This window comes from Amblyomma mixtum, chromosome 6 (assembly GCF_055824585.1).
Source record: "Amblyomma mixtum isolate Tamu chromosome 6, ASM5582458v1, whole genome shotgun sequence".
In the NCBI taxonomy this organism is placed as follows: Eukaryota; Metazoa; Arthropoda; class Arachnida; order Ixodida; family Ixodidae; genus Amblyomma; species Amblyomma mixtum.
Window position 1 is genome coordinate 5,087,827 of NC_143017.1, and position 26,443 is coordinate 5,114,269.

The 26,443-nt window shown below is 45.6% G+C and overlaps 1 protein-coding gene and 1 pseudogene across 1 annotated transcript; both read left to right on the forward strand.

Moving 5' to 3' along the window:
* Positions 1 to 8,363: 8,363 nt before the first annotated feature.
* Positions 8,364 to 9,887, forward strand: LOC149338122 (uncharacterized). Its single transcript, XM_089550108.1, has 6 exons — positions 8,364 to 8,476; positions 8,570 to 8,770; positions 9,320 to 9,349; positions 9,432 to 9,485; positions 9,611 to 9,655; positions 9,836 to 9,887. The coding sequence occupies exons 1-6, from the start codon at positions 8,364 to 8,366 to the stop codon at positions 9,885 to 9,887; spliced, it is 495 nt and encodes a 164-aa protein (XP_089406234.1).
* A 14,241-nt stretch (positions 9,888 to 24,128) lies between these two features.
* LOC149338123 (uncharacterized) lies at positions 24,129 to 26,233 on the forward strand (annotated as a pseudogene).
* Positions 26,234 to 26,443: the final 210 nt, after the last annotated feature.

Genomic DNA, 26,443 nt, shown 5'->3' on the forward strand with positions numbered 1-26,443 from the left:
AAATCAGGGTTCCGTTTTGTATGCTTAAACCAAGAAACGAATTTAAATACGTCAAGTTTACTAACATAAGTCTGTTTTGACCAGGAAGGTCAGTATTACGGGCATTTATATCACTATTATCCAGCTGTTAGGTAGCAGGGCTGGAACCAGTAACGGGTAGATGCAAGAGTTCCTTTAGAATGCGGTTCCTAGCCCAAGCAGCACGCCAATAATGGTCCACCAATGGCATAATAGTGGATAAAATTTGCAGATAGACTGGTGCATCCTCAATATTTGGGCAAAGCTCTATTTTTAAAGCCCAGCCGACTGTTCGTGCCAGAAATCGGCTGATGTTCAGCCAGTGTGAAAGCCAGCAAAGCCAGCAAAGCCTCGAGGTCGATGTATACGCAGGGCCGTATATGCACGAATATTGGCTTTAGAGGCCCCATCTACGTGTTTTAATACAGTGGGCCTTTTGCTCTATAATGTGTCATTTGTTGGAACTCACATGAAACTTATGTAAGACTGCAAGGAGTCTCATATAAGTTTCATGTGAGTTACAACAAATTATAAAGAAAAAGGGCCAAGGTCAAGCAGTCTTTTGATGGAATGTATTTCCGCTTGACAACGATTAAGTGGCTCCAGCAATCCGAACGGACCTATTTTATGGCAGCACCGTTTATTTTCAAGTTTGCTGCCGTTTTCATGATTCAACAGGTAGTACACAATGCGCGAAAACATCCTCAAACTCAATAAGGGCTCCTCACACAAAACCGCTGTAGGCACCACTTGGGCTGGGGCGGGGCTGCAAAAAGCGCGTACCCGCATGCTACCTACATCGTTCTAGTCTGGGGTTTCAGGGCTAATGCAACATAAATGCGGGCTTTAGGCAGGAGAAAAAATGGCTAACCCAAATGGCGCTGCCGATGAAATGTCGCTTAGGGTCCCACATTAGGAATAGTGAGGCTGCACACATATGCTATCATGCATATGTTATATGCTCGCATGCGTGCCTTTTTTACATCTCGGAAATTTGAATTATACATGCTTATCACCTTCCTTTATAGATGATTTGTGTGAAACTTGAGAGCATTTTAGTCCGTTCCAAAAATTATTAGTTTATAATTATTGCCGCAAGTAAATTGTGAAATATTACAACACACTCATAAATAACTATTCCACCCAACCAGATTGCCCCGACCTACCTGGGACTCTCCAAACCATTATATTTAGAAAAACACACGTGCGCTGCTCGCAGTATGTCCAACACAGAGTCAGTGCGAGTAGCTGGCAATGCCCGTATGCACGGCTGGCGTATAAAAATATTTAAATTAATTTTTTATGGTCGGAACTCAGGGTTTGATGGTCGATGTTGGGTTGGGCTGCCCCCAAACAACCCACATCGACCCCTGTGGAAACATGTGGGGCAAGCCGACTCTGGGCTAGCCCCACAGCGGGTGCATTGATATACTGAAATGGCTAACCGATTTTTCGTCCTCAGGGCGGCCTCATGTGTGCGCAGCATGACCAATGGTTTAGGATGCATACATCGACCTCAAAGGTGGATTTTTTGTGGGCAGGCCACGTTGTACAACCCACACTGAGCCCACAGGGGCTTGTCAGAATTGCCCACATCGGACCCACATGGGGCCCAACTTCCTAACCCACTTTGTGCTGCAGGGGTCAGGTTGGACAACGCAGATTGGCAAACTGATGTGGCACGGCTAAGGCATTCATCAAGTGCTTCTCAGAGCTCTCCTCCTGTGACATGATGTCATATTAGAACTACTCACGGTTCTCCTATCACAAAAGAACTGTTTGGCTGCCTCGAAACAAATTCCTCTACAAGTTTTTACACGATGACCTCCAAATAACATGAGCCTGCTAGAAACGCACGATGTGATCACCGGCATAAGTATGACCACCACAGGATAAAGACAAGAATTATCAAACAACGCTTTGAATTTTGCGATACACTCTTGTGCGATTTCTCAATTGTGGAATTGTATTTATCAACTTTTGTTTTGTACCAGATTGTTGATTTCTAATCTTAATGAGCCGCGTCACACCACGAAATACGCATATAAAAAGTCATAAAATTAGACAGCATACCGTAATTTTTTATAAACAAATCGGTTTTCGAGTTTAACATATGGATTACAGTTCTCTAGTTTACAAACTTATTTACTTGCCTTTTAATTTCAGCGAAGTTATGGCACAGGTGGTAGCATCTCTTTGCCATGTACGTAAAAACAATAGCTGAATACAATTTCTTTTTTTTTCTATGGAATAATGATTCTATGCAAAAACTGCTTGCACAGTTTCGCGGAATGCACAGAACGGAGGAGAATGAGGGCGCCTTTCTGTTTTTAAAAAAAGTAAATAATTTATCTACTTCGCTTTGCGTGCATGCAACATGGGCGGCGGAACTACTGCTTGAAAACTGCACAACCCCACTCGGACGGTCAATTGATTTTATTTATGGGACAACTTGTGCAATATCTGCTCGAACCAGGAACATGGTGTTTTCTGGTTCAGCTGCAAGGGGGAAGCCAAAGAAAAACCTCATGAAAGAACCTCATGAACATGTTGCACATATTCTGTCTGGCCCATTGCAGTGGAAGAAGACGCATTACTTATTCCCACCCAGCCCAAACAATAGACAGCCAACGTCTTCATGAATGCACATGTGTCGGGGCACCAGACACTCCATCCCGCGAAATTGAAAATGTACTCAATGTTTGGTGACCCTATTTAACGAGAGACTAAAACTAAAATTTCCCCCATTTGCAATTCCCTGAAGTCGTCCCGGAACTTCGTCGCTTTCTGTTTTCCTGCTGTAGAAAAATAAGCCATTGCATATTCAAATATTCATATTTACACCAGCTTTGTATTATTAACTTTGGGGTCACGTGCGTTTCGTTAAGTTGCAGAGGGGTCAAGAAAGTATGTATTCAATTTTTGTACCAACTTACCTGCTACGTGGTACTTTCCTATTTCGTTTATAAATGCCCGCCAAATATAAAAAACCACATGACTGCGCTCATCATCTACTGTACTGTAGCGCTCCTAAAGATGTTTTTAACACACGAAACTTCCGCGCTGACCGCGCCCAAGGGAGCAACCGCAGCTCAGTTTCGCAGTGTGCAAATGAAAAAATAGAAAGTAGAGCCTACCTTGTTACGCCACTCACTACTTTCTCTTCTACTTTTATTGCGTTTTCTCTTCGTTTAACCTCGTAGCAGTTGGTTGTCGGCGGCCTGCCCATCACATATCGCAGACGATGACGCGTGCCTTTCATGTTCAGGACATGTTTCAAGACTGCTGACAGCGGCGTCGGCCTGCGACTTCGAGACATTTACCGCGCACGCTTCATTCACTCAGGATTCAGGGCGCGCGTGTTACCACTGTAAAGCAATGCCAGAAGAGCGCAATCACGAGCTTTTTTATTTCATCTTTCGCGGGCTTTCTTTGAGTGATTAAAAATCGACCACATACAAGATGCGTGTATGCAAAAGCGTGGATGGCTGCTTAGTAAACACCTCTACAACTTAACGAAAAGCATGTCAACCTGTAATGACTAATCAAATTTTTGCATAATAATTTCAAGCTACTAAAGTAACTGAGATGAATTTTCAAAAATATTGAGCAACGGCGCGCGACTGAAGACAACATGTGGTAGGTTTCACACCCCTTCGGTGCAGCACTTTTTTTAAACAATTTGTTCAAGTTACGTGAAACACCCGGTTTGTCGGATGATCAGTGGCGAACAATGGCCCATTTTAAAATGGCATTGCCAGTCCTGGGGAAACATCAGACAACGAGAGCCATTTTGGCAATGTTTATATTTTACAGGTGGTTAACGTCCCAAAGGTTATTATTGAGGCCGTAGTGAAGGACTGCGGAAATATCGACCACCGGGAGTTCATTAGCGTTCACTGATATTGCGCAGTACACGCGCTTCTAGCATTTCGTTGCCGTATAAATGCGACCACCGACGCCGGGGTCGAACCCGCGTCTTTTCATTGTGGCTATAGCGATGCCAATATGGGTGGTACAATGGACAACCAGGGCCATTGGTGGAAATGTAACTCAGTGACCCGCTGGGGCCATTTATGGCTTCATATTTAAGCAGCACGGCAAATGTTGGGAGAAGAAAGGACGTGGTGGGCTTTCACTGGAAATGTCAGGAAGTGGCACTCCCTGCGCTGGAAGTAAAGCATCGACGCTGTCGGACCGCCCTTTGCCAGCACATCTGCAATATTGGGCAGGATGCCCCGAGCTTGGTTCGGAGGTGCGCAGGCATTGATATGGGATGTTGTAGACGCCGCTGCAGGCCTGGAGGGCCAGCATCCTTTCAATGAGCAGTCCCCTTAGGCCGACCAGTGGATTAAGACCGCCTCTTTGTAAAATAGGTCACTACAATGTATGTAGGCATACTAGCAACTTCTGAAACTGCAACGAGCATCCAGAAATAAACTATTCATATAGGGTACGAAAATTTTGTTATCCCGCTTCTGCGACAGTTAGCGATCAGTTCAGTCGCTGCGTGGGCACGACAACCGTACGAGGCACGATCCTCTTTACCAGCGCAGAGCCCCAGCAGAGTACAAAAACTAAGTTTTAGAAGGATCTTTTACATTTCCTTTTTTGTCTTATGAGCCAAGTATTTGCCGTCAATTTTTTTGCGTTTTATTACGACTGTAGGACTGTTGCGAAAAAGCGCTCGTGTTGTGTCGTCTCTCCTACTTTAGCGCTCGTTTTTAGCGCTAACTTCATCTTGACTTCCTTCCTCGAGGATAGCTCTAATTATGCCAATTTCTTGGTTAATCAGGCATACAGGAGCGGCTGGTTCTAAAAAACGAAGATGCCGTAAACTGTACGTTGCAGCCGAACGCGCTGTGATCTTATGTATATCAATGAAAAATAGAAACAATATATAGAAAAAATTATGCCCCTCAACCCTTCAAAAAAAGAGGAGTAGCATTCTCTAATAAACATCGAAAGAGTAGTTGTAATATCAGGTAGATTGCCGCAGACATGAAAACATAATAAGGCTTTACTGAGATTTTGACCGGCGTCCAGCCTTCATCAGAATAGGCAAGCATTCATTGTGAAAAACAGCTCAAAACTGATGCACACGCAAGAAAGGAGAGACACCTCTAGCGGAGACTTCCACCTGAGGGCTTAACGAAAGGACAAAGGAACATATACAGAAAACCACAGACACCCTCGCACACCACGACCGCGTTTTTGCCGCAAATGAAGTTGGCTCGGATGGGCACCCAATTGAACAGGAAATCAGCGATCGGTGGCCAGGGGAACCGAAGAGATGCCTGCAACACAGCATGAGCCGCCTTTCATCTAATGTAGGATGGGCGTTGTCGACAGAGAGCCGATGACATGAGGTAAAGTTGCAGCGGTCTCTTAGTGGATGTGGTTTCCAGTTGCTGACCCGAAACACCTGTGGGCTGTGCGTTGTCAGTGCATGATAAAGCACTCCAGGCGATCGAAATTATCAGAACCCTTTACAATGACGTCCATCATATTATCAGTCACTTGGGGACTTTAACACCAAACACCAAACCAGAATGGCCTCTGTGTGTTCGCGAGGATTTCTGCGCACCCAGATTTACTCGTCGGCCTCTCTTGCCAGTCTGCCAGTGGACTGTTGAAAATGTAAAAGTGCGAAACTTTTCGCGCAACACTGCCCTGTTCCGCCATCAAAACCACCTGACTCGTGATGTAATGGAAGCCTTTGTTACTAGGAAAAGCACTGATCGGTGCGTCTGTAGACCTTGAAAGGCCCTGTCAGGTAATGAATTATGTTACTTAGATAACCGGCTGTCATCTACTTCTGACTAGAATCATTTTACCCGCAAATACTTTTATGCACCATTTTTCCGCTTGTTTTTACGCTTTCGTTATGCGCGCGGTGTTCGCTTCCTCTTTCTACATATTTCTTGCCTTCATAAATCTGAGTGGCGAGTCAGCATGTGCGTGTGTGTCTTCATTCTCGTGTGTGTCTCTTCTAGTTTGCGCGGTTTTCCATCATTGTTACTCAGCTACTAGGCCGATGTTCTGCTCTACTGCAGGGGTTGATTGTTCCACGTCAGTTCCGGAAAACGGGAGCTGCAGTGTACCTGAATTCCGAGAAGCAGGAAATAAGAGTAGAGAATGAAAGCAGCGCAAAGCTTGCACAAACCCGTGAGCAAAGCTCGCTATTAGTGACAGTTCAGAGTGATCCGCGGGCTGCAACTGGGGACATTGTACAAAATTCCTCAATGCAGACACGCATTAAAGTTTAAAATCTTCCAGGGAACAGTGCAGGTTATTCTCTGTATGCTTCATCAAAACATTTTCCGACATGAAAGATGGTTTCTTTCCCTGAAATAAGGGCGCGTGTCACACTGACAGCGCGAATATGGCTAAACCCTAACGTGTAAGAAACGGAGAGCGGAACATAGGTGCATTTTTCCGGCAAGGAAGATTCAGTGCTGTTGACTGATTTTAACGTGCTCAAAAAGTGGGACAATGATAGAAGTCTTCCTACACGACAAAAAGTTGGGCGGAGTAGACATGGGCACCCAAAACTTTATCAAGACGTCGTGTATCTCTAGGGCATTCAAGCACACGCATCGATATTGTCACTAAAGGCGTTATGAGGGATGGAGGAAAACGCAGTGTGGCAGGCTTCGTCCAGCGCCTTTGCTCCCCAAGCTCGCGGCGGATCAGTAAAACGCAATATAATAGACGCAACCGCGGCCTTCGCACCCATTACCGCGCTGTCACTCCTTGAGGTGCAGGCGAGCACAGGGAAGAGCAAAAATTAAAATATATCAATTTTTAGGCAACTGAAAATAAATAAAGTCATTAAGAACCCATATTTAGAACATGCCTGAGGACAACAACATGAAGCATATAAAAAGAAAACTTAATGATAGAAAAATAAAAAGAAGGGATCTACATCTTTGTATTCGCGCTTGTCTTCGACTAATCACGGAAGAACGGAAAAAGTACGGTTTCCAGGCTATCCTCAAGCCAGCTGTTTTTTTTAAAGGTAATACACAAGTCTTCCGCTTTTTTGCCGTGTTGCATGCGGAAAAAGAATTTAAGGATAGCTTCTTCAAGCTTAACGAATTATTCACAAGGTGCGTAATCGTATTCTTAAGGTCACAATAAGAACAGATTTAGCCTGTGCACGATTATTAATACGCTTACTTTGAAGCGGGTCTTCGTTTCGCCAAGTGTAACTGCCATGAAAAATACCTTGAACCTTCCTAGCCTGTCCCTTCGTAGAAAACTCGCACGAATGATGACTTTTCACAAGATTTACTACCACAATCATTAGCTAAAACTGGATTTTATATCTGAACCATCATTCATATCACCTCGCAAGGATCATCGCCACACTTTAACTCGTTTATACCCAAGACGGTTTGCGATTGGAACCACCTGCCCACCTTGGTTGCCGATATTTCTCACACCTGTTTATTTAAAAATGCCGCGGAAAACTATGTGTTTGACTAGGCTGTTTTGTTACCTAATCTGATATGTATTTTGTTCAAACTTACGTTTGTTCTTTCTTTGCTGCATTACATTACATTTTGCATTTACTTTTTGATTTCATTTTGCTGCATTGTATTTGCTTTTTTATCCACTCTCTTCTGTAACGCCCCACTGGGGCCCTGAAGGTATTGTAATAAATAAATAAACATTAGAGCCGACACGTTGAAGGCTCAAGAAGGTTTAGAACATGTGAGCTGTCACATTTTAACTTCTCCTTGGTTTTGAAGAAATTTTCAAGTCCTGATGATAGTGGTTGAAGCGGTCTATTTAGGTGCAGACCTGACAACTGGGATGATTGCGAAGTGTGCGGGCCGTGGCCAGGGGAACGCATATATTTTACGCCTTTCACATGATCCGAAGCTCTCTGCTTCAAGGTCACCTAACTAGCGGTGGCTTCCTACGTAGAGATTTGCAGCGCTCACTTTTCATTGGGATGTGGTCATGCTTTCTTTTTACATTTCGACCGGAAGCGGAGTGCGGTCCACGCGGCCAGATTTAGGAGTAAGAATTGAGCTCTTAAGGCGCGCTCACACTGGCGGGAAAACGCGCAACGCAGGACGTTTTCCGCGCGCCGCTTCCCGCACAAACCGGTTTTTCTCCCGCGGACAGGCTGCTGTGCCGTCCCGCAGAGCGATGGCTCCGGGCGCTATTTTTCCCGTGCCGCTGACCAGAACAGCCAATGGGGTCCGACCGTGAACCGTGACGTCGGACCCAGTTCAGTGACACCGCCGGCGGAGGCGAAGGCTGCGCGTGTCTTGCGAGGCACTCGGCGCATACCAATATCTTTCTCTTTGCTCGGCGGTTGCTTTGCCAGCATGAACATGCGACTGGAGGATTTTGAGCGCTTTCTTGAATGCATTCGGCCCTACCATTTTCTTTACGACAAGACGCATTGCGATTACAAGGACACGGATGCCAAAATCAACCGGTGGGAAATAATCGGACTGGAGTTTGGCCTGACTGGTAAGTTTATTTCGTTGTGGAGTGTCTAATATCCGGAGTCGATCCACGTGTCTGTCAGCATAAGGAAAATATTTTCTGCAGCTGCCGAGGCGTCAGCGAAATTTAGGAATGCCAGGGACCGTTGGCTTAAGATTGTCAGCGGCACTGACGCCACATGTCGGAGTGGGGCACCCGGGAACAGCGGCAACGCCGCGAAAAAGTGGGCGCTCTTCCCCCTGATCGATGGTATGCTGCGAAGCACGCCACACTACGCCGGCAGGTAAGTATACTCACGCCTTTGCCGGCATGTTTTACCCTTTCAGTGTGAATCTTTTTCTGACTTGGTGCACAGCCACAGTGCTCCAAAAGTGCCTCCGCTACCTTTTTCGCAATGGGAAGCAGTAGCAGTGGTGCAGTTTCCTTCTTTGCTTGCGCTACTCGAACTTTTTCAGTGCCATAATTCTCTCTCAATGACCCGTACCGCTTCTTTCCATGCACACCTTTTCGTCTGCACTTTCGCAACGCGTGCTTAGCCACAATATCATAGAAAAGCTAGCTAGAATTGGTCGCGATTGGGCACCGCCTCGGGTCCCTTTGTGCTTGCTGCACTTTGCTTCGATACGCGGCCGCGCACGGCGGTATATATGCATACACCATGGTTCAGAACACAAAGCGGGGTGCGATTTTGAAACATTTTTTGATATGTCCCGCGGAAAATTGCAAATAAAGTTCACTTAATCTGAAAATTTACGTCTGGGAGAGTTAGAAGCCCTAGGCATGTTGCCTCACTGACAGTGCTGTAAACACTTGTTTTTTTTTTCCACCTCAGGATAACGACAAACATACCAAGGAAAACCGGGTATGTATGGTTATGAACTGCTGCTGTGATCTGCATGCATGCTTGAGCTCCAAAATGTTCTAGTCTGGCATCTGTTATGCAGACAAGCACCAGGGCCGAGTCAGGCAAGTTGCAGCAGATTTGCTACCCCAGAAAGGTAGGTAATATTGTCTGTTTGGCTGGCAAACATATACAATTATGTCAAGCTTATGACTGTATTTTAGGCAGGATTGAGGCAAGGTGTGAGGGCATTTTATTCTTCAGTGGAATTGTTTCATGCAGTACTGACACAAGCCAGAGCTCTCCAGGCATGGAGCTTCTGGGAATGTGAGTACACACTCAATAAGCAAGTGTGTATTGTGTTATACACGACACACTACAGATATGGAAATTTTTATACCTTAGAATGATAAACCACGCATTTGTGCTTCTCAGTATGCTTTCAAGCAGTGTTGGTACAAGGAGAGTACAAAGAATGTCATGTTTCAATACATTTATTTGATGCAGTGCTGATATAAACAACCAGAGCCCTGCAGAAACACAACTCCTCGCATTGTAAGTAGACACATCCATACACAAGTCTATATCATGCTGCAAGTTCAGTGAAATCACATTTTATACAATCCAGGTACGACGACACAGTTATCAGTTCGGATGACGACGACAGCAGGTAAGATCTACCATCCTTTTTACTGACATTTGCACGCATTTTGCAGTAAGTGATCTACATCAGAAAGTTCGGAAGTGCATTGTTTGTCACGCAGCCCAGCACCTGCTCAACTAGGTTGCCAGGGTATAGCAGCCCTTCACCTGCTCAAAACTGGAGGCCACCGCCTCCGAGCCCTGCAACAGCTGAGACTGAGCTACTTCAGCGATACGCACCACCAGCCAGGTAGACAAGCAAGCAAACTTTGTCATGTAGTCATTCCTTGACTTGTTTTTGTGCTTTTTCTTCTCAAGGCTGTCCAAAGAAACTCCTTCAGGAGGGCCACCTTCACGGTATGTACTTGCAAGTTTCATACTTCCTAACACAAGAGAGATACAAAAATGATGTAAAACAGTACAATTTTCATCATTTTGCAGAAGGAGGAAGAGGACAGGAGAAAAGTTTGAAGACTGCGTCAAGGCGACCCTCGACAAATGTGCTGTCAGTCTTGCCAATATTACTAGACAAAGGAACGAAGAAGGATATGATGACGACAGCGACGCCACGGGCCGCTTGGTCACCGTGAAGCTTCGTGCTCTGCCAGCAAGGCAGCGATCAGAGGCTATATTTAAAATATCTAAAATTTTGTATGAAGCTGAACAAGAAAGCCTCCAGTAAAGTAATTGACTTGATTTTGAGGGAAATAAAGCGTGCAATTGTTTCAACTCAAAAGTATGATGCCTGCATTCATTTTAAAGAAAATCTTTTAGAGCAGATACAGCATTATCCTGCTTGTTTTACCTTCTGTCCTGCACGGTTGACGATCCTTTCTTGCCATGGAAGTTTCCCATCTGTGACAAAATATTGTGCCAATCTGTCGCGCACATCCATTGCAGACCTGCAATACAACATCGGAGCAGCTCAACATACACTGTATAAAAATGTTTGTTGACGTAGGCCTTCCATATTTACCTTGCAGAGTGGCAGCCTTGTCCATTTATCCCTCAGTGCTGGAAGGTCATTGCCGTCTGTCCTCCATAATCCAGCAGTTTCATTACCTTGCCAGTCCTCACTGTGGGCATATCCAGGTGGGCTGTAGGCAGATCGTGCCAATGCACTCTCTGACATCATAAAGTTGTGTAGCACAACACATGCCTTGCAGATATTTTCGGTTGTTTCTTCTGATGCTCTAAAGGGCCTCCTTAAAATTTGCCATCTAGCAGCCATTATCCCAAACGAATTTTCGATGACCCGGCGAGCCCGGCTTAAGCGGTAGTTAAAAGTAGCTCTCTGTTCGTACTCCTCGCGTCCAGATGGGCTTAATCTGTGCTTCTGCAGGTCTAGAAAGGACAACATGAGGCATATTAATGAGAGAATCTTGCCACTCTAAATCATTTTAAATTTTAACAATAGGGTAAAGGAACAAGAAAAATAAAGTGATTGATGGCTGTGTTTGACAAAATGCTCTCTGGTTACAATGGCGCATTACAAAATGCATTGTGTCACCCAGAATGGCTTGCATCAAATACTTGATTTTAAAATAAAGTAAGCTGGGTTACTATAAGTACTACTGCTTTTGATTAAAAATATGTTGCTGGTTACTGTTACAAAAAATAGAGATTTTAATGCGGACTTTTATGGCTCACAAGCAAAACTGTCTGTTTAAATGTGCATAATGCTGTTTGGTCCTGTTTGACTATGGTACTTCACCCAGATATTTGCTCTAAAATGGAAAACAAATAACAGAAGCAAACAACAGCAACTACAGTGAGTATCATGCAATTACTGGCTGTAAAATGCATAATGCTATATATAAACAGGCTCACCACGACGGGCATAGGGACGCATGAGGAATGTTTTCAAAGGGAAGGCTTCATCGCCTACAATCACATAGGGAACGAGACCTGCCGACCCGACAGTGGTGGGGGATGGAACACCACACAAGTTTTCGCTGAGGCTTTTGAGCAAATCTGACCGCAAAAATATACCAGAATCTCCTTCACCACCATAGTGGCAAAGATCCACATATGTGAATCTGAAACAAAGCGGCATAAGAGAAGGAAATCAGTAAGCTAATAATATAGCTCTCATCGAGCTACAATAGCTCGATGAGAAAGGCCAGGTCAAACCTCTCCAAAATAAATGACATCACTATGGGACAATATTTCAAGCAGGTATTGATAAATATAATAAGCGCATGTTATCAGCACGTTATGCAGTTTATAGGCACTTTTAGCACTTTATATATTTCACACAATTGCCCTTATTTCTTACCTTACAGTCGCAGAAAAATCATGACAAGTGCCCATTGCCAAGTGTGAATTATAACTATATGTTCTGAAAGTCTTAGATCTCAGGAGCCTGGCATCATTAATTATATTGCCAATAAGTATTAGTAGCTAAGTATGAAGACCGAAAAGATGCAAACTGGAAAACCACCGACTTGGGGCTGCAGTCAAGAAATGTTTCTTTGACAAGCACTAAAACAATGCAAAGAACCAAAAGGAACACGGACTTTTTCTTGATAATGAGGGCACCTATCTAAGGCATATTTACATTCACAGTAATTTGATGACTAATCAAAACTGGCATCGGTGCAGCATTAATAAAAAAAACACAAGCAATATAGAGTAAGAGTTTTTGAAAACCAATATCACTTTCTGGCATCCCTTCCTTTTTTTCCCAAACCCTTTCAAACAAACAAATTGGCAAGCACTTCCTCTGCATTCAATGAGGATCTTGGTCTGGGCTAGTTGGTTCATTGTTTTTGTGACAGACAGAAAGGGCGTTGCGCCCATCCTGTACTGTGTCTTCCTCTCGTGTTCTCGCTCCATAGCGCTCGGTCGCAAAAACATTCTCTACAGATGCTCGTGGTCTGTTGCTGCATTTCTGACAGCATTCAGTCTACTTTGCCATTAATATTTAGCATTGGTGCAACCAAAACAGCAAAATACTGCGGTGTACATGGCTAGAATTAAGTTGAAACCAAGTGCAGATAATAACTTTACCTGTAATGAGCATCACAGCAGGCCAAAAGAAACTGAAAGTTTTTTTGTAGTTGAGATTCCTTGAACCAGAGTTATTTGGGCATTCAATGTTTACATGTTTGCCATCAAGGCTCCCAATGCAATTTGGAAAATTCCAGTACTGTTCCATGTCAAATGCAATCTGAAACAAACACAAATTTGGCAGCCATTAAATGGCTTAGTAAACAATTTCATGGAAGTGGGGAGAGAGAATAGTGCATATAATAAGCAACGAAAATTATGCAGACATAAAAATACTCACCCCTGCTTCCTGTTTGTTCAGCTGAAATGAGTTTCTTTCAGAAGCATGAATAATTTAACGAGTTTCAAACATTTACACATAGGTCTTGCAAAACAAAACAATTCATAGAAAAACATATCAAAAGACCTCTGAAGATACGAGATTTCACTGCATAATCACAATGCAAAAAGCACAGGAAGACTAAAGTAAAGGAGGCACTCAGTGTAGCACTGACCATTCCATTAAACTTGCACTACATGTCACGGCAGCATGCATAATGCTTTAATAAGTTGTGCGATTCGTTGGAGAAAAGAGATATTTGCTTCCCCAAAATTTGTCTCTTCTTAATTTCAGATGAAGGGTTATGCTGAACTGTCACCGCAGGATGGCCTAAAGAGTAACGTGAAAATTATAGTCGTCCATGCAGTGAGCTAGCACTGAACAGCTTTACATTGCTAGGAATGGGGTGGCAAGGTTGATATAGATGTCACAACACATCATCTGTGGCCTCCATTTTATGTTTTGAGACTCCTATTCAAGTGCTGTTTTTTCAGAAAACTAATTTCTCTCACCTTTCTCCATTCTATCTCAGTCTGAGGAAAAGGAATGTATGTATCCCACAGATTCTTCCATATTGCAGCTGTGGTTTCTGTTATGAGAACTGAAGCTGTAGATCGGCCTATCAAAAAGTTGTATGACAAGCTGCGGAATGTTTCCCCATTTGCAAGAAACCTGGAAAACAATCACATATGTTATAGAAATTGAGCAGTTGTATAACTGACCGGAATATTTTGTAAGAAAACGAAACTAATTAAAAGTTAAAACAGCAATGTGTCTCATTACGATGCACTGAAAGATAAAAAATTTACATTTTGCTCTACAAATATGAAAATTGCGGTAGGCCACATACAACATTTCCTCTTTCCTACACTCTTTCCCTTTCATGAAAGGAAAAGTGCTTCACCTTGGTGTTGCATGCGCTGCAGAAAAGCAAATTTTTTATACTGAACAATAAAAACAATTATCATCGTCAAAACTCAAAAGAAAACATTCGACAGAAGTCTGTCTGGTTGGGAAATTTTAATGTTAGGAGAAGGTAAGTGACGCCAACCAAGTAAAATACAGGAAAAACACGACGTTTCGGGACCGGCTCCACGGTAAGGTTCGAGACAAGTTGGACGAAATGCCGCGAATTCTGTACATGCGTGGGTATTCTGCCGGCGAGCGGCGCCAGCACCTTGTGCAGGTAGTCCGAGAGACGTCGCAGAGGAGACAGGGTGAAGTCTACAATTGGCCGAAGGGGGACGCCAGGTTTGTGAATTTTAGGTAGCCCGTAAAAGCCTGGAGCTGAGCCGTTTCTGGAGATGAGGCGGAGGTAAAGCCTTCTCCCCCGCCCAAAAAACCGGCAGCCCAGAGAAAAGGCCCAGGGCGTCGTGTACAAAATTCCGTGTACCGTCTGCCCGGCGTCGTACATAGGGGAAACGAAGAACTTCGCGGAAAGGATGAACCAACACAGAGCGGACGTCCGTCACATGAATCGTCAACGCAGCGCCGTGGCCGAACACTGTGAAGGGTGTGACCACCGAATTGACTTCGACAGCACCATTGTATTGGAAACGGAAGCTAACCCACGCAGGAGGCTTCTACTCGAGTCGTGGCACATACAGCAAACACGAGAGAATGTTAATCAAGTAACACTTGTTGCTGGGCTAGTTGGTAAATTATTCTTCGTACAAAAGTTAGGCCAAAACACGACACACACAAGAAACACACACACACAAGTCCTGTCTACCTTTCTTGTGTGTGTCGTGTTTTGCGCTAGCTTTTGTACGAAGAATGTTAATCGTTCCCTGGGGACTCTCCCCTCATCCTACGTCCATGGGCTGCGGCCATTGACCCGCAGGTCCTCCACACAGGGGCTTAAAATGCCAAGCTGCGCTCGCCCGTAGTCACACCGTGAAGAAGGGGCCGAGCCGGTCCCGAAACGTCGTGTTTTTCCTGTATTTTACTTGGTTGGCGTCACTTACCTTCTCCTAAAATTATCATCGTGCTTTATGCATTCTTCTAGTCACAACACAACATGCAGCTAATTAGCAATAACTTGCAGTTTCAGCCCCTTGTACTAGTTTTACTAACTGCCAGTGACGCCACAGTTTAGGACAACGTGCATGAAAGCCGGCTTTACATTTCTGAAAGGGGCTCCAATAAAATGGTTGCATCTGACAAAAACGTGGACCACATGATGGGTTGTAAATAATGATTCGAAAAATACTTGCTCGCGGCGGCGCCTAGAAACCGGAAGCGTTCTGTCCCATCAGCTCTATATCATGGGTTGAAATTCCAGTCACGTGAGACGTAGCGAAAAATATTAATTTCCTTATACTGTGCGCAGTGTAATTAATCTCCAGGTGCTAATAAGCACTATCCATAACAGCTCACATTACATGGTGCAGCTTCAGCAATTAAATCTGCGGTAAGCTGTTAACCATTTCAATTAATTAGATATGATTAGAAATGGACACTCACCGTACTGTTATTGCCAGACGATCGTGGGCCGAAATCGGATCCCTGAATGGGGTCACCTGACGGCTGAGGCTATGCTCGACCAAGCCCAGCAATGTGTCGAAGGTGCTGGGAGGCATCCGAAGGTAGCTAAAAGGCGACAAGTACTATGTCAGTTATATCCCGTACGACGAGCACAGACTTTACGAATACCTCATAAGAAACTACTTACTCGCGAAAGTAGGCCTCGTCTTCCGCCCGCAGCCGTGGCAGCAATAGGCGCGCCTGCCCTTCTCGATCTCGACGACGCAACATCGGTCTCACCCAAAATCGGCGCTTCCGTGCATTTTGTGCACGGCGACGGCGCAGAAGCAGCGAACAAACAATTATCATCACGTTTACCGTAGCCAACAGCTCATCGTTCGAACCAGCCATCCTCCGGACAAAAAGGGCGACGGGAGGAAAGCTGGCAGACGTAGCAGACGACAAGACGACGAGTGGAAAAGCGCGCGCTTTCGTGTCTTCTCTGGTGTCACGTGACTATTCCCTTCTCTCTCTGCTCGTTCGAATCCTCCTTCAACGCCTCCTCTCTCTGCATTCCAAGACAACCGCAGCGAGAAAACGCGCGCAGTGTGAGCGTCATTCCGGGGAGCTACGACGCAGCGGCGCCGTTGACGCTGCGCCTCTGCGGTAAGTTTGCCGCTAGTGTGAGCGCGCCTTTAGACATCTCTCTGCGGCTCAGTCAGCGAGTTGTTTATGGCGTCGTCGATGATTTGTGCGAGGCATTTTTGCCTCAAAAGCACGTCCTCTCCAGCGCACGATAACAGCTAGACGCGGTTCCGGGGGCAAGAACTGCGCAAGCTTTCATCAAACTCTCCGGTTACTGCCTTTTTTAACACACAAGCACACTCATAGACATAATCATCAGCCTACCACCATTACAAGACAGTGGCAGCTGCCTTACCTCCTCAAACTTCCAAATCTCATTGGCTCACCTAACTCTCCGCTGCCCCTGCTCTGCTTACCTTTTATTCACATCCAATCCAATATCCTCAGCTGCCATCGGTTATCTTACCTTCGTAATAATGCCCTGGCCTTGACCATTTCTACCTTTCAATTTCTACTAGGACTTTATCAAATCGTGTTTGATCCCTGACCCAGTCTGCTCTCTTCATGTCAGTTATCGTGCGAGAAGGCCAATATTGTTTTTATTTATTTCTTTTTCTTCCCCACTCAACTTGATGTCTCCTAACTGTATACCTATCATTTTACTTTTACACAGCACACTGCGTTGTCCGTAATCTGAGCTCTTTTTCGTTAGACTCCATGTTTCTGCCGCGGTTACAGATACATATGTGATATAGTTTTCACTCGAAGGATGTTGTCATTCACGATCTGAGAGAACCTTCGAAATGCGCGCTAGCTCGCTGTTATTCCTACATGTATTTCTTTTTCAATCGATAAATTTTAATTGAACTGAACGAATCAAAGAGAAGCGGGCAAAAAGCGTACCAAGACACATGGCAGAAGCCTGTCCTCCGCAAAGAACATAATATAAAAATTCCTCACGACGTTGGAGGGTAATTGGTTTTCCATTCTTAGTGAAGCTGACTATGGTCTTTATTTTTTAATGTGTGCTCCTGTTTCAGTATAATATTATCGTGGCAAGGTATTAGTGCAAGTCCTTTGTTAAAAAAAATGCTCTGCAACTTTTGCGAAAACTGATAGTGCAGAAATTGGTTTCTAGTGGCTGAGACCGTTTACATCTAGCTTGTGATTGACGTAACGGGGGCTATTCTCATTTGTGCTGGGAGCTGTGACCTATTAACATTACCTTGTAAAGAGGGCCTAACGGCTCAGAAATTATTTCTTCTATAGATTTAACTGCTCGCTTTTCAAGTTGGTGAATCCGAGGAACACTGTTACATGTACGTATTTAATATTATTTCTTATTTTTTTAGCCCTCTAAGGTGTTAGATATACTGAATTGAAGTGTCTTCGCTATGAACAAAACCGGTTTTAGGAGCACTAATAGTCGAAAAATAATTAAATTGGTTTTCGAATTCATCTCTCTCATATTGCGTACTGTTAATAATGAGCGGATATATCTAAGTTGTGTTTTTCTGAGCTGGAATGTCATGGAATAATTTCCAAGAATTTGTTTTGACCTTGAACGGTTTCAAAACTTGTTTACGTAATACAGAGCCGTCGGTGTTTTAATATTACATTTATCCTATTTTCAAAGTTTTTATACAAGCGGAAAAATTATTTAACGCTAATTCCAACCAACTCTGGAAAGAGACGATTTATTTTGTTTTGTTCACTCATAATTGGCCTGTGAAGTTCATATTTCTGTTTTTGCTTTTTTATAGAAAGCGTAACAGAAAAGCTGTATAGTGAATTTCTTACAAATATGCGAAATGCGGAATTTACATTTTCCACATTTATATGGTGTTGGTGCACACGATGATGGCAAAATTTTACGGTGCAAGGCCATCTGCTGCCAAAGAGCGCCTCCAGTCAGGGCATTTCCCAAGCACTTCACCCAGAGAAGCACCTCCCGCATGTCAGCGCGCTGCTCAAACGCCGCCGCTGCGGTCAGTTTGTTGGTTCACAGAAAAAGCGAAAGGGTAATAATACCTACTGTTATAATTTACTTATTAAGAATACCTCAAATGACTGTGGTTGCATTACGTCTAGTGAACTTGTTGAAGCACACATCACAAAGACGTTCTGCACAGTTAGTCACCCCAGTCGATGAAACATACGATGAAACATATTGAGCATGTGTTTAGGAACAGTCACATCACCGATCGCATTCAAGTTGACGTCACCAAAGAGTTTCAAATGGTTACTTGATACATAATCTGGAATTTGATGAAGACAACGGAAAAAATTATGTGTAGAACCCGGTGTGGGACGATACACAGCTATTAGGAGAATATTACTTATGCGTATTGTCACCATTTCTGCATCACTATTCATTACACTAAGTTGCGGTATTGGGCAATCCGCCTTGCTACTCTTCATACCAACTGTTACGCCTCCTCCACGCCTTTCACTGCGATTTAAAAATGTTTAATTATTATTTGAAATACAATTAAAACATCTTATCAATAATTTTTAACTATTGCATCAGATTCGAAATCTACTAAAAGAACAATTGAAGAATGCTCTTTCGACGTAGACCGGGAGCGTTTATGTGAAACACAAAAGTAGTTATTCGCTCAATTCATCAAACCTGATGTGTTCGTTTGGAGCCCTAATGTTAGTATAGGTCATGGTGGATTGTCTTGCGCACAATTACAGAAAGGAGGGCAACATAGCAAAAAGAATGCAAAAACATTGAGGTGATTCATTCAAGAATTAGCAAGTGCTAACTCCGGGCGCGACAGGGAAATTGGAGGTAGTCTCACGTAGGATGCCCTTTTGCGCCCTATTACACATGCCTCAATTTTTTTTTATCGTCCGAGGTTGAAAGTCGCGTCTCAGCATGGCGCGCCACTGAGAAAACGAAAAACGCCTCTGGCATGTTTTATATAGAAAATGCGCGTAGTTGCTTGAAGCACCGACACCCAGACACAAGGCGTGATCGTTGATGAGTTGCCCCGTTCGGTCTACAAAAAGGCGCGCACGAAAGCTGCACTTCGCAAACATCATGGGCACGCTGGACAAACAATAAGCGTTTGGTTTTTTTTTTTCCGCCACACGACTGAACAATTTCTGTCAAACCACCTTTGTGCACAAACGCATCAGCTTGTATAGCGGAGAAAACATGACATGTAGACGAACCCTGCGATTGTCTGACCTCAGTTTTTTAATTAAGATGACAAATATGGGGGGGGGGGGAAGCATGGCGGTGTTTTGCTTGTGTTTAGGTTCTACTGGCTCTTAGCAAGCTGACTTACGGAATTCTCGTCAAGAGGAAGACGGCTTTGCATCCCCTCAAAAAAAGAAGCAAGTTTCATAAGATATATATTCAGGGGTATGCGTTGTTTTTAATGCTAAGCCGAAGTTTCATTGCTGAAATAGATCGGGGAGTACTCTGCCCAAAATCGTTTCGTGAACCACGGCGGTTGTTCATTGCGATGAACAATGGCCGCATTCTTATCGGCCTACTCGCTCACCTGGCGGATCTCATTCTCTTACGACTGCATTGTCTACTTCGACCGCGTTTGTTTCCTTCCGCTCCAGTTACTATAGTGGACGTCAAAATATTCGTTTTTGCAATGAGTGCATTCAATACCACGTCATGAAATTTTCATTCCTCTCTACTTTTTGTCAGCATACGCAGCACCGCATGGAGGTTCGGGATCCCACGGGACCTAGTAGACCTAGGTATCCGTGGCAAGACGCTCAACTGCTTGAAAGATTCTTCATCGCATCGGACATTTCATGTACGCCTGGGTTCTCTGTTGCGAAGAACATCGTGCAGGAGAATGGGATACCGCAGGGCCATATTTCAAGTGCCACACTTTTTTCACGAAAATGAATTCCATAGATAAAATACTTCCAAAGTTGGTTACGTATTCTCTATACGTTGATGACCTTCAAATGGCCTGCACTCCGCAAACACAGCAACGTGACAGAGGTAAATGCAGTCAACAATATACAAGCATGTGGCATGGCTAGATTGAAAATGGATTCAAGAGTTCCACACAGAAATCAGAAGCTGTTCTTTTCTCGATCAAACGGGGCGTACAAATATACTCCATCTTGCACCCAAACGAAACCAAATTTCCTTTAAAAAAATGAACATAAATTTCTAGGTACGATATTTGACAATAGCTCACATTCCCACCTCACAGTGAAGTTCTCAGAAAGAAGGCATCACAATGCCAGAACATACTCAAAGCACTTTCAAAAAACATCGGTGACTGATGGAACACGTTTTATGCAAATTCAGCGATGTGTTGTACACTCTACATAGATTCTGAATGTATATTGCCGAAACACATGAACCGCCCCTCATAGATACGATAACAGGGCTTCTGTGCGCAAACGAAAGAAAAATAAGGTTCCTACTTGAACACCGGTTATCCGATAGCTGCAAAGTGGGCTTCGAAGATAGTATCGCAATATTTAGCCGCACCGATAAGACCCCTGTTGTCAGGCTTCGGAGGTGGATGTGAAGAGTAAGAACTGCTAGATGTCGTGGCTGAAATTGCCACAAGACAAATTCCAATGCCGCCGTGGTACAGCCTACCCTAAGTGTTCGATTTCACATTAGCACACCTTCGTAAAATACAAATACCAGATGAAAAAGGAATATCTGCCCCTTGAAGAAAAACATACAACCTACCTAGAATTTTACACAGATGGTTCAAAATAAAATAAATAGGCCGGGAGCTCTGTAGTACAAAAAAAAAAGGAAATGTAGAAAGACTGCCGAAAAGTGTATGAATTGTCACTACCGAATACTTCCTCTGTGTGCAGCTGTGAGCAGAATGATGAATTATATTATTGTAAAAAGCGTAATTAAGACTGATTCACTGAGCTTACACCATGCACTTCTTTCATGAAATGTAGGTGAACCCCTGGTCTGAAGTATAATACGCGACGTAGAAAAATAAACGCAAGATCAGATTATAAGATTTTGCTGGGTGCCGAGCCACGTAGGGATAGAGGGAAATGAGAAAGCCGACAAATACGCCTCATGAGATTGCAGCGGTGAAATAAAAAAAAGCGAATATGCTCTATAGCGATCCGTAAATAGAAGCATAAATGGCACACGACTTGGGAAAACGAATTAGACAACGAACTGCTCTCCATGGAGCCTACTTTGGAAGAATGGAGATCATGCAGGCATCAGAAGCGTTTCACAGAATTAATTCTATGTCGACCTCGCATTGGACAGACTCACCTAACACACAACTTCTTACTGACAAAAGAAAACGAAGTTCTCTGCTAAATGTGTTTTGGTGAACTCACTGTTGATAACATTTTAATTTCATGCACCAAACCTGAACGACTGAGAAAAAATATTCTTCATCATTCTACAATGAATGCATCCAAGTACACCCCGTGTTGGATATAGGTGATCAAGCACTTGTAGGCTTTTCGCACAATTTGAATTTTCTTAAGGAAGTAATATTTCAAACAAACAATTCGTGTTGACTTTAACACGACCTGCTAATCCTGTGTTTCGTGCATTGCAGCTTCAGTCGGCTTTTGCCATAACGCTCAGTACAACCATTTTCTCATCTGATTGTTGTTTGTCTTTGGCAGACAGTAGCCATGATTTACAGACCAAAGGGCGTCAGTGTAAAGTAGAACTCAAAACGCGACGATTGTGCCGGCAGAATGCTAGAGGCATGATGAGGGCAGACGGCCCCCTATGGGAGCAGGCGCACCTCCCTTGAATGAGGAACTGCGACTTCATAAAACCAATAATGGCGGGGCTCTATGGAAGGGTCACCCAAAAGCGTGAGCGCCGGAGGAGATCTGATTATTTTTTGCCGCTCGACCAGTCGTCGTAGGCTAGCAGTTGCGCGGCTCCATCTAGTTCTCGTTAGTGTTTGACGCACAGCAGTGGCGGTTTACGTGGGGCCTCCGTACCAAGTAGAGCTCAAAGCGACGGTTGGAGTAGCGGTGTGCTGGAGGCATGATGCAGAAGGCCGTCGATGGAAGCAGGGCAACCTACACTTGCAGGCAGAGCTATGTGCTGTTTGATTTTCATTTACTTCGTGTTATTTATGGACCCTGGGTTCGAGGATGTGCCCGAAAACGGGGGTCGTGGCAACCTCGCATGACATATTTGATTGATTAATTGATGCTCTGGGCGGGCCCCTGAAATTAACAGCCCTAATTTCTTTTTATCGTAAATAAGGCTTTAACAGCTGCAATCAAAGAGTGATGTGGCAGTCCATTGTAGTTGAGCTGACCTCAATGCTTGCAATGTACCGCGGCTATGCATACGTTCAAAGCAAACCATTAAGGCGATGAGTAACGCCAGCTAATTTTTTTTCTTTTAACTTTCCTTCTGCTGCTTAGAATTCTGCTATCTGTTCATATATATTCTAAATATCTCCACCCTCCCTAAATATTTAGTTGGTGTGGTGTATTGCCACCCTTCTTCCTGCGTCTCACTCACCCTTTGGTCTTTCTACAACCCCCCTCTCACCTCCTCTTTATTCACCGCCCTGAGCAAGGTCCTCCACCCTCTTCTTTCTAACTCCCAGCTCCTCTATGGTGGTGACTTCAGTGCCCGTCACCCACTCTAGGGCTACCCTCAAACCCGGCCGCCTCCCCGGTGCGCGGCCGCCCAGAGCGGGTCCCGGATTTCCCGCCAAAAGGCGCCAATGGCAAAGGCCGTTGGGGAGCCGGGGCGGAGCTGTGGCCAAATGACAGTGATTAGTCACCTAACCGCCTCTCCACCGCCTGAGGCGGGAGCAAGGGAAAGAGGAGAAACAACGCAGGAAGCCGGCACAGCCGCGCAAAGGCAACGGCGGAAAGCCAGGATTCCCACATAAGCCAGGATTCCCACACCCTTCTTAATACTCCTGCCTCCACTACTCGAGCGGGCACTGCCTCACAGCGCCCCACGACACCTGACCTCACTTTCTCTCGGGGTTCACTTTCCTTTCACTGGCAGGTGAGAGCTGAAACTCTTCTCAGTGACCACTTTCTCGTCCATATTCACACCTCTCTTTCCCACATCCCTCGATGTCACCCGGTCATTCACACTGACTGGCACGCCTTCCGCACCAATCTCGCCTCCGCCTCCTTTCAATCTTACGACGACTGGACGCCGCGCATCACTGCAGCGCTCACATCCAGTAGCCGCAGCGTTCTCACACGTCACACAGTCCCAGATCCTCATCTTCTCCGTTTATGGCGTCGACGTAAACGTCTTCAACGCTCCTTTCGCTCCATATCCCACAATGCTCAACTATCCTCCCGGATCACTGCTCTGTGTGCCGAGATCGTCAACCACTGCGCCTCACTCGAGCACTCTCGTTGGAGTGCTCTTTGTGACCGTCTTGACTCTGCTTTGCATTCGCGATCCACATGGTCTCTCTTCAAGTCCCTCCTTGGCACTAAGCCAGCCCTTGCTCCCACTCTAGCTAAAGCCCTCACTTAGGGAACCACCTCTGATGTTTTTGATCAGCTCGCCTCTCTCTACCTCCCCCCCCCCATCTGGCACCCTTCTACCCGATGCAGTCGGGCGGACCTAACCCCGATCTGGACCACTCCTTCACTCTCCGAGAGCTTGAATCGGCTCTGGCTGCTAATGCTACACGCTCGGCTCCCGGTGAGGATGCCATTACATACACCACACTTCGCAGCCTTCCCGACTGTGCCAAAGAATTCCTCCTTGAAACCTGCAATGAGGCCTGGAACAGCGGCTGCCTGCCGAGCTGCTGGACCTCCTCTCTCATTTCTATGATTACAAAGCCGGGCAAACCTCGCTCTTTCTCTAACCTCCGCCCAATCTCCGTGACATCGTGTGTTGGTAAAACCCTTGAGCGAATCGCCCTGACTCGCCTCCTGAGGCGAGGGAGTTCTTCCCCCATTCTCTCATCGGCTTCCGATGCCGCGTCTGTGCACAGGAGATGTTCCTGATTCTGCAGCACACCTTTCTGTCACCTACTTCCATTCATATTCTCGCACTTGTGACTGTCGATGTTCGCAAAGCCTTCGAAAGTTTTTGCCACGACCACATCCTTTCACAACTCAACTCCCTGGACTGTGGCCCCGCATGTACTTTTATATCCGTTCATTCCTCTCTAAACGTGTGGCTCGATTTTGAGTAGACATCCATCTGTCCGACCCCCACCACCTCACCCGTGGCACTCCTCAAGGTGCTGTTCTCTCGCCTTCCCTTTCCAATCTTACTATGGCCCCTCTCGCCTCCCAGCTAGTTGAAATTCCCGACCTGCATCATACATTTTACGCTGACGACCTCACTCTCTGGTGCTCGTCGGGCTCTCCCGGTCACGTACAGGACACCCTCCAACGTGGCCTAGATCTGAATGACTCCTTTCTCATCACCGCTGGCCTCTCTCCTGCTCCTGAAAGATCCGAGCTTCTCCTTCTCAACCATTCCTCATACCAGCGCTCACACAACCACTTCGTCTCTCTCCACCTTTCAGGCACTCCCATTCCTGTCGGCACGCAGTGCCAAGTTCTTGGCTTTCCTTTGCATGCGGCCAAGAACGTGCAAGCCCTCCACCACGCTGTCAGCACCTGCCACTCGGTAACTCACCTCCTGCGGCGCGTGGTCACTCGGCGCTCAGGTCTCCACGAGACTCACGTGTGCCGAGTTGCCCAAGCGCTGACCCTCACCAAGGTCTTGTACTTTGCACCCTACATTTCCTTCAATCATACTCAACTTAACACTCTCGAGACTGCCCTTGTGGGCCTCTACAAGGCAGCTCTCAACCTCCCTATCACTACCTCTACCGCTAAGGTCTTTGCCACAGGCCTCATTCATCCTCTCCGTTCTCTTCTCTCTCTCCATCGTGACTCGCAGCTTGCCCGGCTTTCCCTTACCCTCAGGGTGAGTGGTTACTGACTCAGGCGGGTATCTCGCCCATTCCGATCGCCCCTTTTACTTTTCCTATTCCAACCCCCACTCCCAAATTTCGTATCCTCCCCCTCCCGACCAACATGTCCCCCGTCCTGCACGCCGGCCGTCGCCATGCGACCGCGCAGCACCATTCCCCTCTCCTTGATAACCAGGGTGTAGCCTACACGGATGCCTCCTTCGTGGCTCCTCGAGGTTCCTGCGGCTACGCCCTGTACCATCCTCATCTCCCCGCTCCTGAACCCCACATCAGCGGGCCGTATCTACACCCTCCGGATGCATTGTCCCTCGAGGTCCTCGCCATTGCGCATGCCCTCCAGTCATTTGCTCTCGTTCAAGAGTACACAGTCTATTCAGACTCACAAGCCGCTATACACCACATACAGAAATGCACCCTAACCCCTTCTCTCTAACAGGAGGTCGAACGAGTGGTATCCGCATTGCAGCATTCCATCGTTTTCCTCCGCTGGGTCCCCGGGCATTCAGGGATTGACGGCAATGAGCTGGCTCAACAGCTCGCCCGCTACACACTTTTCCTGGCATCCCCTGGCCCAAGATCCCCTGGCCTAAACCATCGGAGGACGGTGCGCGACTCACCCTTCGCCGCACCATGAAAGAGGTCTACCTCGAGCTCCGTCTAGACAAACGCCTTTACATTCCCCCTCATCCATCACTCACGGTGCCGGAGGCTCGCCTTCTCCGGCGCATCCAACTGAATGCGGTTATCACCCCGTCTCGCCTCTTTCTCTATCGCTATCGATCGGACCCTTCCTGCCCCAACTGGGCCTGTATCTATGCGGACCTGGCTCATTGCCTCTTCTATTGCCCGGCTCTTCAGCAGTCGGGTTCCTACCCCCAACCTTCTTTATCCATCACCACCGGGCTCGACTGGCTTGGCGCTGAAGGGGAGGAAGAACAGCGACTTCTGGTCACCCAGGCGGTCGACATGCTCGGCCTGTAAATTATGGCCGAATAAAGGCCTTGTACTACTACTACTATTCTATGAGAGAAGCCAACAGCCACAGAAACCAAGGGGCAGAGGGGATTTTTTAATTTCATTGATTTATTTCGTGCTGTTGTTCCAATTAGTTTATTACTGAATATATTATCGCTTAAACTAATTGATTAGAAAAGCAGAAGAAAAACAACCATATGCCGCCGGTGGGATCCA

Bases quoted from the DNA above. Each gene is read 5' to 3' on its own strand.
- LOC149338122 (XM_089550108.1), top strand. From the start codon at position 8,364: ATGAACATGCGACTGGAGGATTTTGAGCGCTTTCTTGAATGCATTCGG. The intron at 8,477-8,569 runs GTGGGAAATAAT...CGTGTCTGTCAG, and splicing joins ACGGATGCCAAAATCAACCG to CATAAGGAAAATATTTTCTG. The intron at 8,771-9,319 runs GTAAGTATACTC...TTTCCACCTCAG, and splicing joins ACGCCACACTACGCCGGCAG to GATAACGACAAACATACCAA.